The following is a 13,475-nucleotide window of genomic DNA, read 5'->3' as shown; positions in this document are numbered from 1 at the left end:
CTCCAGATCACAGATAACTTCCTGACCTCTCTCTTCTCTCCCCATGCCTGCCGCATCTACCCCTATAGTTTATGCTCCAGGCAGTGGACTTTTTAATAACCCAAATCTAAGTCAGTGCCTTTTCTGTGGAGCCTTTTGGTGCCGCTGGTCCGCTTGGTACTAAGTGTGTCAGCAGGACACCTGAGGCCTCCGTGCCTCTCCATGCCCATCTGTCACTCCTTCATGGTCAGGTGGGATGAGCTTCTGCCCTTGTCCTGCCTCAGCGCCCTTGCATGTGTTACTGCTCTGCCTTGAATCCTTTTTCCCTCCTTAGTCCTCTGACAAGTTAATTTACATTCCTCTCTGAAAACTCATCCAAGTTAAGCTCTTTCAGGAACCTGTTCCTGACCACAGATAAGTTGGGTGCCTTGTTGGGTGTGTACACTTTGCCTGAACCAGCAAACCACACTTTGCTCCAAAAAGCACTTTATCTGTCACCCCATTAAGACTGTGAGCTCCTTGAGGCTGGGGATGCTGACCCATCTCTGGTGCTCGGCACAGCACTTGGCAAACAAACATTGAGTGCACAAGAGAAATTAGATACTTCATACAAGCTGGGCCTCTGGTCCTGGAAGGAAACCGGAACCTATTCTTGTGGAATGCCGTTTCTGGACCCGCGGTGGCTGTAATGTCTGTCAGGGCACAACCATAGTGATGAACTCCACATCATGGGACACACTGGTTTTAACATATCATAGCATTTCTTCCTCGGTTTCCCCTTTCCCACTCTGGTTCCTTTGTTGTAGGTGGCCCAAAGAGGACCCACCCCACTGTTCCAGGGATTCCAGGGGGAACCAGGGCTGGGGCAGGAAAAATAGGTCGCATGATTGCTGAGGAAATCATGGAAATTCACAGGCAAGTAACTCTAGTCCTCCACCACCAACCTGAGCACTCTGCCCACCATTGGGTCGTCACAGCCGGTGGGAACCTGTGGATAGAGACCAGGCAACCACTTGTCGAATATCCTGTGGCACACAGGCAGCTGGCCCCATTCCCTCCCACCCCCACCAAAAAAGAATTACTCCAAAATGTCAGCAGTGCCAAGGTTGAGAAATGCTGCCTGAAATAAAGACACTAAATCCGAACAGGCCGGGGCTAAAGGGGACTTCCTGGAAGCTCACCCTCATCCTACTCCATATATGGCTCAAGGAGCTTCCAGTGAGGATGCATGTGCATTAGCATTCAGGACTCGAGCAGACACTGACCGGCCAAAGTGACCAAGCCCTCACAGAACATTAGCAGCTGCAAGTCAGAAGGCTGCCTGAGGTTAGTAACAGAGACTGAGTGTGTGAGGTAGTAAGGAAAGTTCTTCTGGGCAAGACTTCTTTTCTGTGTATAAGCCTGGACCTCTGAACTCGGCTTTTTAGGCACATCCTTTAATTTTTTGGTTTCAACATGTTGTGTTAAACCATAAGGCAGGCAATGCCCACTTCCCAAGGACCGCTGTGTGGTTGAGAGAGACGTGGGCAAGTTCCTAACCAGAAACTGACACAGGATGACTGATGCATTTTGAGTGCTTACATGTCGAGGTGCTCTCTTCAAGAGCCCTCATTAAGCAGCCATTCTGAGTTGATTTGAATTTGGGGAATGGAGAGAATGGTAGTGGACTACTTGGGAAAGAAGGCATAAAGGAACATAATCAGAGGAAAAAACCATCCCTGCTGCTCTGTGCTGACTCTCTTAAGAGACTCAGAGGATGGGCTTGTTCTCCAGTTGTCCAGAGGGTGCTTACCCCAACAGAGAGCAGTTCTGTTCCTGCCCTAGGAGTAATGAATGTAGCTGCCCTGGTCTACTTCAGGAAAGACGTGTAAATGATAGGCCACTAAACCCTGTGTTTTGATTGCGTTCATCCAAGAATAGTAGAAGAGAGAACTTGACCTCAAGGACTTTATAAAATCTTTGTGTCTGTTTTATGACAATGAAAAAGGAGAATTCTGAGCAAGGAAAGAATAATTTTAATTTGATCTTAACTGGGGTATGTGATAAAGGTGGGCATTCCTTCTAGAAAATACAAATACCAGAGTGGGCATCTGAGTGGCACATTTGGGGTCTAAAAGCAGGCCATGTAACTGGCAAGTCTTTTTGAGGTTTCATGATGGAAGATAGTACTAAGAGTCCTAAGAAATTATGATAAGCATAATTTGAGTTTAGACTAAAAAAAAAAAGCCAATTCTCTACTCATTGTAGGATGCTAAGCAAATGTTCAGAGCATTAGGTTAAGTCTTGTGGACAGCAGATTGGAAGAGATGAAGGGGAGAATGTGTATATAACCCAGGAATGAGGCCCAACTTACTGGGGTGTTAGTTTGAAAGAACTCCATAATTACATATATATGTGTGTATACATATATATATATAAAACATTTATTTTTATATCATTTTTGTACATTTTTTTTATTTCAAATTATAATCCCCATGGGTTCCCATCACTGAGTCACCCGTGTGCCATCACCATAGTGAACTCCATAATTTTAAGGAAGGTATTGAAGATGAAGTAATTAATGAGCAAAAGGCAGTTCCAAGACGGGCTGTCGGTAAACAGTGGCTTCATTGTCATACAGGAAAAGGACAAACACATTTTTAGGAAGAAATTACTGTGCACCTGTGTGCGCTGTAAGTTCATGTTGTTACTGTTTGTTTCTAATCCAAAAAAGAGAAAATGCATTCACAAATCTATAGAAGTAGGCAGTACAGACCAGAGTCAAGACTGCTGGACAGAAATGGGGAGCCCCTTGGGCAGCCCAAAAGCTGTCTTTGAGTATTTATACAGAAGCTTAAAGCTGGTGGTTGGTTGCACAGTTGCCACCACATGCTCCCGACGTCTAGCTATGTAGCTGCAAGTCTGCCCTCTAGTGGCGCGGAGTCACCCTGGCCCTTTCACTTCCTGAATATTCAGCAGATACTGTTGTAGGAACAAGGTGAATCACTTGCTGTGGATTCCAGTTCATGGTATTAAAAAGGTCTCCAACCCTGAAATACAGGTTCTGTGAGGAAATAAAATTGGTTGGTTAGTTGAAATTAATCAACCTAGAATACAGACTCTAATCCCAGGGCTTTAACAAGCTTGATTCCAAGGTCTGCATTCTAGATCGCATGCCTATAGAATAAATTTAGTTTAGCACCTATTTTTATAAAGTTTTATTGGAATACAGATACAACCCATTCATTCAAGTATCACACAGTGGCAGAGTCAAGTAATTAAGCCAGAGACCACATTGTTTATAGAGCCAAAGCTAGTTACTGTCTGGCCCTTCACAGGGAAGTTTTGCCAACCCCTCTATAGATCTTTATTCCTCGTGCTTGTGTGGAATACAACTGGGGGCAGAGGGTGAGGGGGGATGTGTAAGGCAGTGTAACAAAGGCCTCTCCTCCATGACAGGATAAGAGGGTCGTCGCCTTCCAGCTGTGGCTCCAGCCCATTGAACATCACAAGTACACCTCCCCCGGATGCCTCCTCTCCAGGAGGCAAGAAGGTAAACCTGATGACTCTTACACAAAGATCCTCCTTAATCTAAAGAGCCTCTTGCTCAAGTTCTCAAATGTTGGGAGTGGACATATACAATAACAGCTGTGGTTGCCACAAATTAGGCCCTTTTTTCCTTCTCAAAGTAAATGTATCTGTGAGGTGTAGGGTACAGAAGCCTGCCGGTAGCACCAGGAAGGCCGCTGACATCCTCAGTAGTTACTGTGTTCGACTCGGGGTGCAGAGAGATGGTTCTGTTGCGTTGAGGGAACAATTCAAGACTCCCTGGGAGAGAATAATTAGTTGAGTGCCTCATATAGAAAACTTACCCAGTTCTCTGCCAGTTTTCAAGGGAGAAAATAATCATTAGTGTCTAGTGCAGGCACTGGGAACAGCAAACTCACCAGCAGTGCTTGGAAAGGTAAGTTCTGCTTTTGCAACTGCAGATAAGTTAGGGATCTGCTGCTTGGGTCTCCTGTGATGTAGCTGTGCTGGGCACAGTAGCTTGTCAGTCATGGTCTTCACGAAGAGCTGGCTGGAAGGCTCTACTCTGGGTTTAGAAGGCATTCATCTGTTTCCATCTTTGTTGGAGAATATACAAGTCTAGGCCAATAATCATCGTAAATCAAAAATCTACCAGTAGTTCCCAATGTTAATAAGGGTTAGGACAGACTAGCAGCCATCATCTTTGGACATAGTCATCCATCTCCTGTCTCCCAGACTATATGCAGAGAGAAAGAATATTAGTGTTTTACCCATTCGGGACTCCTGGGACATAAGATGTAGTGAAGGAAGGCCATGGGTTTCCACACCTGGGCTCTCAGGTTACCATGAGCAGTGGTGCGGCCAGGAGGAGGGGCAGGTGAGGGCACTTGTTCTACTAAGGCAACAGATTGGTTTTATGTACAAATCTTCTATAAAAGTGTTTATTTCTGAAAAAAGATTCTCACTCCTCCCGGAGAGGTTCAAAATTCAACAAATTAATGGGTAAAAGTTCAAGTAAAACAAACTTGGGTTTTTGAACTGGCTTTCTGGGTGTTAGCTGTGACCCCTTACAAGTTTTTAAGCCCTGGTTTTCTTTATAAAGGGGCTGCAACATTAGGTAGGACAGCCAGCACCCTGCACATGGTAGTCCTGTTACGTGGTAACACGTACATGTGCAAGTGCCAGAGAGGCCTTTGGTAAGGACTCCGGAAGCAGCGTCAGTAGAAGTAGCTCAGCTGGGCCTGCTCCCATGCAGCTCTGCTGTTCCGTGGTTGGTTCTTCATCCACATTGGAGCCCCCATCTCCTTCAAGTGGTCTCCCCTTGGCTTCTCAATTCAACTTCAGGCATGTGACTTCTAGTATTACAGGAGCTCCTACTACTGTTTTGAAAGTTTACCAGTCCTATAGAGTACTTAAATTACTACTCTAACATTCTTGCATCTTATACTTAAAACTCTATATATAATGAAATCAAGGTTTGAAGTCTAGGTTCCCAAATATTAAAAGATTAGCCAAGTACTGTCTCAAAATTAAGTATGATGACAAACTAAATCAAGGTGTCCTGATTTTTCATACCAACTCAGACATCTAAAGCTATTGTGCATCACAAAGCACTAAATAATGGAGGCATTTATGAAAGCTTTTCCTTTCCTTTGGGCTTATGAAAACAGGTCTGGAGCAATTCTGGAAATGTATATTCTTATGCGTCTTCAGCAGCAAAACAGTATATGGATAGCAGTCTTAAAAAAAATTTTAATATTGAAACATGAATTTGGTTTCAGTGTTATGTGTACTGACAGCGTAAGAGCAAGGGTGCATAAAATGGATGCTTTGCAAATCTCAGGGCAGGAACACCATGCTGCGGTGTCATCATTGTACTTCTCATACAGGTAACTTAAAAGCCAGTTCAGTCAAGAATGTCTTTAAATGAAACAGTAAAAATGATCGCTTTTACAAGAGTCTGAAGTAAAATTCTTTAATAATGTTACAAAATGGGAAGTATACAAAAGCACGTGCTTTTGTATGATGGTGGTTGCAAGGGGAATAAGCCAAAAGTCTTGTGCCTGAAATTGAATTGAGAAGCCAAGGGGAGACCACTTGAAGGAGATGGGGGCTCCAATGTGGATGAAGAACCAACAGTGGAGCAGAGCAGAGCTGCATGGGAGCAGGCCCCGCCTAGCTCCCTCTCCTGATGCTTTTTTCATAGGACACCATTTTCACTATCACAAACTGATTATTCAGATATCTATTTTCTGGAGAATGGAGCAAACCTGCCACTTCAAGGAAAACAACTAACAGTATTTGTTAGTGATGATAAAATTTTAGCTTGAATTTCAAGCAAAATTGAAAGAGAAACTGGTTACATTTTGAAATTGTATAATGAAATGTGTCAACATATGGAAGAGCGGCATAACTCAAAATGGGTCCCTGACCAAACTGATAAAAAGCTGAGCTAAAAGCTTTAATGCCATCTACTGGCAAGGTCTGGAATCACACCTGCCCTGAAACCATTATTACCAAAAACCGTTTTATCACCTACACCCAAATACTTCCCCCAAAATGCTTTTCTATAATGAGACTCAACCAGGAGAAGGAAACTAGGAATGGAAAAAGAAATTAATAGTGCTCTCCGTGGCCTATCTTATTAACTTAAACCACTGGTTAGTGTAAGTCAGCGCCAAGTGAAGAGATTTGTTACTCATTTGTGACTCTTTAGGACTGTTTAGTTTCACAGCCCACACCCCCACCTCATTTTCCAGCAGCATCTATTGCAATAAGATCTGTTACTCTAATTTGGGGGGGGAAAGCCCAAATGGGCTAATTGAGATTTAGTCCTTTGCCTTAAATAGGTGAGCAGCATGATCTAAGCTAACTGCTTTTAAATTACCTGTATAGGCTGAATCTGTGGAAGTCTTGGGGTCCGGGTTTTTCTTACTATGATCATTCCAAACCACTTGAATTCATTAAATAAGCTGAAGTCACTGCATTTGATGAATGAACCTGATGTGAAAACTTCTGTTTGTAGATTTTAAATGGAGGGACACCAGACATTCCTTCCGGTGGCCTACTACCAGGGCAGGCTCAAGATAACCCGGGTTATCCATATTCAGATAGTTCTTCTATTCTTGGTAAGTGACACTGTAGTAAGCTTGACAATAAAATACCTGGCATAGTTTTTTGGGGTTTTTTTTCCCTATTTGACAATAGCTCATTCCTGTAGTACACAAAATTTATAGCACACATTGAGGAAAAGAGAAATAATTACAAACATGAATAAGGTTTCACCTGAAATGAAACTACATTAGTCTCCTTCTTACAAAGGTGTTACAGTTGCCACCTGCTAGTTTTTACCACCGGAGGTGAAAACAGGGACTCAATGTTATCATATCTGAGAAATTAAAATTTAAGAGAATATTGATGCCATAGAACTGCTCTCTGCCCCCGAGGAACAAGAAGAGAGAACAGAGCCAGAGCGAGAAATGTAGTAAAAATGTAGTAAAATGTAGTAAAATTTGCAAAATTTGCCCTAGGATGGACCATACATACCTAATAGCAACTCTTTGGATGGCTATAAATGATTTTTTGAATTTGAATTGCCGTGGGAATGTGTGGGATGTCCGTATGTCCGGAGCAGCTAGTATGCGCTCTTGGTAGCTAATACACAACGAGTCTGTTAATACACGAGTCTTAGTGTGAACTGATCAGGGGGAGGGAAGTGGGCGCGTGGTGCACCCCCCCTCCCCCCGGGGGGGTGCTGGAAGTAGAGTCATGCAAGAGCAAACCTACTGAGGTGAGGTGAGGTGAGCAGCAGCGCAAGACCAGACGAGACCTTGCTGCTGCTCCATGTAGGTTAGCTCCCTGGAGTTCTAACCTCCCTGGTTGGGGCTCGAACTCAGGCCAGAGCATTGCTAGCGCTGAGACCTAACCACTTGGCCACCAGAGAGGTCCTGATAGCTTTGGTTCTGAAGTCGGCTTTCAAGCATTCCTTGTAAGCTGCCTTTTCCTGATTTCCTGACCCTCATTTTCTCCATAGTCCACTTAAGCGACACCATTCAGCTTCTCTCTTTGGCTTACTTTACTTCCATCTCCATCCATGATTCTTCAAGTGGGCACAAGTTTATCTTTTTATACCTACTTATTTAGCTAATACCTGGCATAGTTTTAACTGAACTGTGCACAAGCTACTTTTAGATAAGTTGGTAAGAGAAAAGGTATTTTGTTTAAATCTTGTTTAAAGAGTTCAGGTGTGGGCCCAAATTTGTCCATGGACTGCAAGAGAATGGTCTAGACATGGGCTTGTTCCTGCCATACAGAGCAAAAACTCTTCAGGGGAGAGCCAGTGAAGGTTGAGATGTAAAGGTGGTCAATAAGCAGTTAAGAGAGTATTAAGTCACTTAAGGATGGGAAATTTGCGTACCTAGTCTTTCCAGATTTTTTTTTCCTGACTTCTACCTTCCAATTTATCTTTTCTTCTGTAAATCATTCTATTAACATGTTATAAACTAAAATGCCTTTACACTTAAAATATATATGGCACTGCAGCCTAAAACATGTTTTCTCACTATTTAACTTCCTTATTAAGTGTGCTTCAGGATTGTTCTGCATGCTTTGATGCAATCACTGACTGGTCTTCCATCTCCTCCCACAGGTGAGAACCCTCACATAGGCATAGACATGATAGACAATGACCAAGGCTCAAGTAGTCCCAGTAATGATGAGGCAGCAATGGCTGTCATAATGAGCCTCTTGGAAGCAGATGCTGGGCTGGGCGGCCCTGTTGACTTCAGTGACTTGCCATGGCCATTGTAAACACTACTTGTTGCTTTGACAACAGCTAAGGATCAAAAGTGCATTACTGGTGGAGTTTTACAGTCTATGAAGCTTACTGGATGAGAGACCAGCTTTTATGTGCTGTCTTCATAAAAGCCATCTCAGAGCCATTGATACAAGTCAATCTTACCTGTGTAACTTCAGACAAAGTGGACCTAAGCCTGCGCCAGTGTTTCTTCATCATGTTATTACTGGGCTAGCTGTGAATAGCTTGCATTAATTGTATATTTTGGATTCTGTTTGTGTTGAATTTTTTAATCATTGTGCACAGAAGCATCATTGGTAGCTTTTATATGCAAATGGTCATTTCAGATGTATGGTGTTTTTACACTACAAAGAAGTCCCACGTGGATATTTCTTATACTAATTGTATCATAAAGCCGTTTATTCTTCCTTGTAAGAATCCTTTACTATAAATATGGGTTAAAGTATAATGTATTAGACAGTTAAATATTTTTAATAAATGTTTCCCTTGTTCTATAAATACCATTCACATTTGAAATAGAAAAATGCTACGTGTCTAGATCATCAGTGTTTTACAATGGTGGAAGGACAAACCAGATAACGTTTACAAGGTCTTATGAATTCAGTCTGGTCAAGCTGGTTATAAAGTTGATCAGAAAGTTTAAAACAACGAAAGTTTATTTTGATGAAAAACTTGAGTTTACAATCATTTAGTAAATGAAGAACAACACTTCATTTTGCGATCCCATTAACGCTTACGGAAAATAAAAATTAGTAAATAAATACGTTAACAGATTAAGGGTAAGGCAGACTGAATAATAAACCATCTCTGAATGTTCATATTCCCTGCGTGTGACTCAAAGGGTGAAAATGGCACTGAGATAAATAAGGTGGGTAGTTGAATCTTGTCATAAGCATTCAAATAAGCCCAATGAAACTCATATTTCTGCTCATCATGGGCAGCAAACTATACTTTTTACTGAAGGAGTACTTGAGAGAAGCACTTAAGTTACATATTGTGCATCACAACTATAAAAATGGCTTTAACAATTCCATTTAACCGCCTTTATAAAGTGCAACTATATAATCTGCATTTTACCTGGGGTGTGACAAATACCTAGACTGAAAATACCCCAGCTGCCAACTTCTACAATTTCTGAAAAGGTCTAGACATGTGAAAAAGGACTGTCCCCCATACAAAGACCCAATTTCACAAACCTACTGGTAAACAAATTACATTTATATAACCGGAACTTCAGGATGCTAGAGTTGTACTTATTTAAAAAAAAAAAAAAAAAACCATTCAGCTACCTTTGGTCTTTAAAAAAGCCCACACTGCAACATCCTAAACATTGTTATGTGCATCTCACAATGAAGAGAGTGGCCTTGCAGTGCAGAATGAGAGTGCAACGTCACCGTGAATAGTAGCATGCTATGGTTTCAAGAAACATCATCACAATATTGGATTCTGTGCATCAGGATCAAGGTCATTGCTGCCAGAAGGGGGATGGATGGGGAGAATATCCAGCTCATCCACTTGTGGAGTCGGGTGCATGACCACCAGCTGGTCCTGGGGAATGTCTGCAGCAGCAGCTGCCAGGTTGGTGATAGATTTACTCTTCACACACTGAAAGTCTACATGTCGACTCTTCCCTTCTTCCTTTTCCCAGGACATTCGAATAAAAGGCCTTTGGACATAGTTGTAAATCACTTCTGGTCGGCCCCCAGGCCTTTTCTTTACCTTTTCTTTGTAGGTAGGATAACCTGAAGGAAAGAAAGGCTTTCACAACAGAATCCAAGCATTTCAGACCAATTTATCTTAAAGAGTACTTTGCTGCTACAGCTCCCGAACAAACAAGAGGGAAACAATCTACGCAGTTTGACCACCAAAACTTGAAATCTTACTGATGTAAGTCATCATAACCCTTTCCTCCATCCTGTCAGCTACTCAATAATCCAACCACTAGAAAAAGAGCATGGAAGGGATGGTTCCTGAATACAAGGGTGTGTAATCTGGTATATCTTTGTCTCTCTGAATCCTTACTGTCCTTGATTATCTGCCCTCAAAGCCTGCAATTTACTGTCACAATAACCTTTCTTTTAACCTAGATTTCATCTTTACATTGCTCTGGGGGTTTTCTTTCCTTATTATGTTAAATAACAACTATAGAGCTCTTTAGCTTCACTGATTTTGCATCTAGGTCAGCAAAGCCAGTATTTTAAACCTATTCTGTTATTTTAATGTTATGACTACCGACAACAAAGAAGTTCAAACTGGTAATTCAAAGCAGCTTTCTGATTAATTATACCTACAACCCTTCTTTTGGATCATAATCACTGAAAAGTAACAACTAAAGATAACCCTAGTTCTGAACATTTTTCATTCACCAGTAAGGTGATTTCTTCAGAGATCTAATTCACCTTAGAAGCTATTACAAGGTCCTTTTTTCCTAATAGCAATTGGCAAACCTTTTTCTGTAAAAGGCCATACAATAGATATTTCAGGATTGCAGGCCCTATGGTTTCTGTCACAACTACTCAATTGTGTCACTTAAAAGTGAAACCAGCCACAGATAATATGTAAATGAATTTGTCTATGTCCCAATAAAACTAAAAAGCAGGTGTGGGACTGATTTGGACCAAGGGGCTCAGACCACAGCAAGGATCAGAAAAACAGGACACACTTACCAGGGACTCAGATAATGATAATTGCATAAGGATGAAAGTGAACATCAATATAGGAAATTTTGCCATGGGTGGAATGCATGCATATGAGGTGGGGGGTTGAGGTTCAGGGTAACACAGGACAAGCAGGATAAAATCCTTCTGACAATCTTCTGTAGAATACTTTTTGTTTCACACTTCTAGTCAATTACCAATGAAAGGACAACACTACAGATCAGGAATGCTTCCGTGTTTAACCCCTTGCTGTTGATTCCTCTTGGACAATTAGAAAAGTCTTTAAAATTCCCATCTTTAAGTACTTATTGCACTAACTTGTAATTTTTTGTATTTAATTTTTGGTAAGTTTCTCACCTAAACAGTGAATTCCTACATGGTCAGTGTCTTATCTCTGCAGCCCCAGTGCCTACCATATGCCTGTACATTATAGGCACTAAGTAAATACTTAGGAAAAGAGCAACTGAACTATGAGACTACTGTTACAAATAACTTCCTAGATAACTACCTTCCTGAAGAGAATGATTTTTCCCTTAAAAAAACGATAAAGCGAAATGAAGTCTCTCTCTGGTTTCCAAATTTACCAGCTTATTCTTTCAACAATAATGATTTTAGCAACTTTTGTATCAAATAATTGTAATACCCAGGTACTGCCTTAAAGGGTTTTCTGGTCTCCTAGAGATGATGAAATTGTTCAAAAAATCAAAAAATCAGCCAAAACGGCAAAGGTGTACAACATAAAATATGAGGGCAATGGTGAAGGTGTAAATAACTCAGGAGTAAAATTCTAAAGTAGCAAAAAGTTTTGTGAAGGCCTCCCTTATACTGGATCTTACTGAATGACCAAGGTTGGGATAGGCAGAAAGAATATCCTTTTAGAAGAAAACAGCATAAGCTAAACTATCAAGGCAGGAAACGTATTTAGGAGACCCTGAGATCTGTCTGATTAAAGCAGTAGGTCTATTGGGAAACAGTGGGAAGTCATACTACAAACAAATTTGGATCAGCAGAGAAAACCTCAAGTAATTATACCTTTATTTTAAAAGGAGTGGGGGTGGGGCTGGGGCGACAAAAGAGCAAAGTAGGCATTTACCCAAAGGAGACATACAGGTAGCCAACAGGGACATAAAAAAATGTTCATCATCACTTATTTGGGAAATGCATATCAAATCACAACAGTGAGAAAGACCATATCAAAATTACCAGATATAAACACATGCTAGAGAAGGTATGAAGCAAAAAAAACCCCTCTTACACTGTTAGTGAGAATGTAGACTGGTCCAGTCCTTATGGAAAGCAGTGTGGAGGTTTCTCAAAAGACTAAAAATATCAGCCATATAACTCAGCAATTACATGCTTAAGTATCTACACAGAAAAATACAAAACACTAATCCAAAAGGAAACCTGCACTCCTTTGTTCACAGCAACACTACTTAAACAGCAGGTAATTGCCCAAAAACAGACAACGGAATACTACTCAGCGATAAAAGATAAACTCACTCCATTTTCAATAACGGATAGAGCTGGAAGGGATTATGCTCAGAGAAGTAAATGGGAAGGACAAAGACAAATACCAGATAGTGTCACTTATATGTGGAACATAGGAAAACGAACCAAAATTAGACAAAGGCAAACTGTGAACCCAACCTGTGAAAGCTGATCTTTGGCTTCCAGAGGTGGGGGAAAACGGAGTGGGGCAGAGGGAAGAGCACATGGACTACGAGGGACTATTGTCTCAAGTGATGGGAGTGCTACAGTAACTATCAGAGAGGGACTCCTATACTGTCAAAACACTAGCAAGGATGGTTAACAATATCACTTCAATGAAAATAAAATAACAGTATCTTGTTCATGTGTAGTAAGGGTATTTTCAAATAAAAGAAACATCTGACCTGGCCAATGGACCAAAATAAGTCAAGTAAAAAGCAATCTAAAAAATGTATTTAAGATGAAATAAACTTGCAATTTGCACTTAGTCTGAAAATAAGCAGCATTATTATACCTCAAAACACAAACTACCAGTATGACTTTCATGTGGATTCTCAGAAAGTAGTCTTTAATTCTGTTGGGCTTTGATGAGCTCCAACATCACTAAGTAAAGACCTCTGTCAGCCTCACAGGATGATACACACATTTGCACACATACACTACATAGACTCTGCCAAAAATGAAGTAGGGCAAACTACAGAATAAGAGACAAATTCATACATCTATGCTATGGAGGAATCTTACAAAATAAGTATTTTCTAGTGGCCTACTTTCTCAAATAAAAGAAGCCAATTTTTATTATTCATCTACTACCTTTGCATTCAGTAGTCATTTACCTGATTAGTTGTTCTCTCAGTGTATTTAAAATAACTTCTAAGTGGAATCCGATTTTTAACCCTTTTCATTTTCCAAAAGGAATTAATGAAATGGCTTACCTTCTATTCCCAATCTTATCTTCTTAAGACCCCTTTCTTTCAAAACTGACTTGGCCACATCTCTGTTTTCAATGTACTTGAAAAATCTATATA

The 13,475-nt window shown here is 41.0% G+C and overlaps 2 protein-coding genes across 3 annotated transcripts in view; one reads left to right on the top strand and one right to left on the bottom strand.

Annotated features, from left to right (window-relative positions):
• Window positions 1-8,841, top strand: part of ARNTL (aryl hydrocarbon receptor nuclear translocator-like) — a 92,529-nt gene extending 83,688 nt beyond the window's left edge. For both annotated transcript variants that reach the window (XM_012725611.1, XM_012725610.1), the window contains 4 exons: window positions 786-894; window positions 3,418-3,511; window positions 6,512-6,614; window positions 8,135-8,841. In XM_012725611.1, the coding sequence (XP_012581065.1) occupies window positions 786-894; window positions 3,418-3,511; window positions 6,512-6,614; window positions 8,135-8,295 (467 nt within the window). In that variant the 3' untranslated portion in view covers window positions 8,296-8,841. The remainder of the gene's footprint in view (window positions 1-785; window positions 895-3,417; window positions 3,512-6,511; window positions 6,615-8,134) is intronic.
• A 91-nt stretch (window positions 8,842-8,932) lies between these two features.
• The window catches only part of BTBD10 (BTB (POZ) domain containing 10), a 58,927-nt gene continuing 54,384 nt past the window's right edge, over window positions 8,933-13,475 (bottom strand). The window contains exons 7-8 of the mRNA XM_004683600.2: window positions 13,383-13,468; window positions 8,933-10,044 (exon numbers count right to left, since the gene is read on the bottom strand). Coding sequence (XP_004683657.1) covers window positions 9,734-10,044; window positions 13,383-13,468 — 397 coding nt within the window. The 3' untranslated portion in view covers window positions 8,933-9,733. The remainder of the gene's footprint in view (window positions 10,045-13,382; window positions 13,469-13,475) is intronic.

The sequence above is a fragment of the Condylura cristata genome, unplaced genomic scaffold, assembly GCF_000260355.1.
Source record: "Condylura cristata isolate star-nosed mole 26May11 unplaced genomic scaffold, ConCri1.0 scaffold00015, whole genome shotgun sequence".
Lineage (NCBI taxonomy): Eukaryota > Metazoa > Chordata > Mammalia > Eulipotyphla > Talpidae > Condylura > Condylura cristata.
Note: the sequence above shows the minus strand (reverse complement) of the source record. Positions and strands in the feature narration are given on the sequence as shown.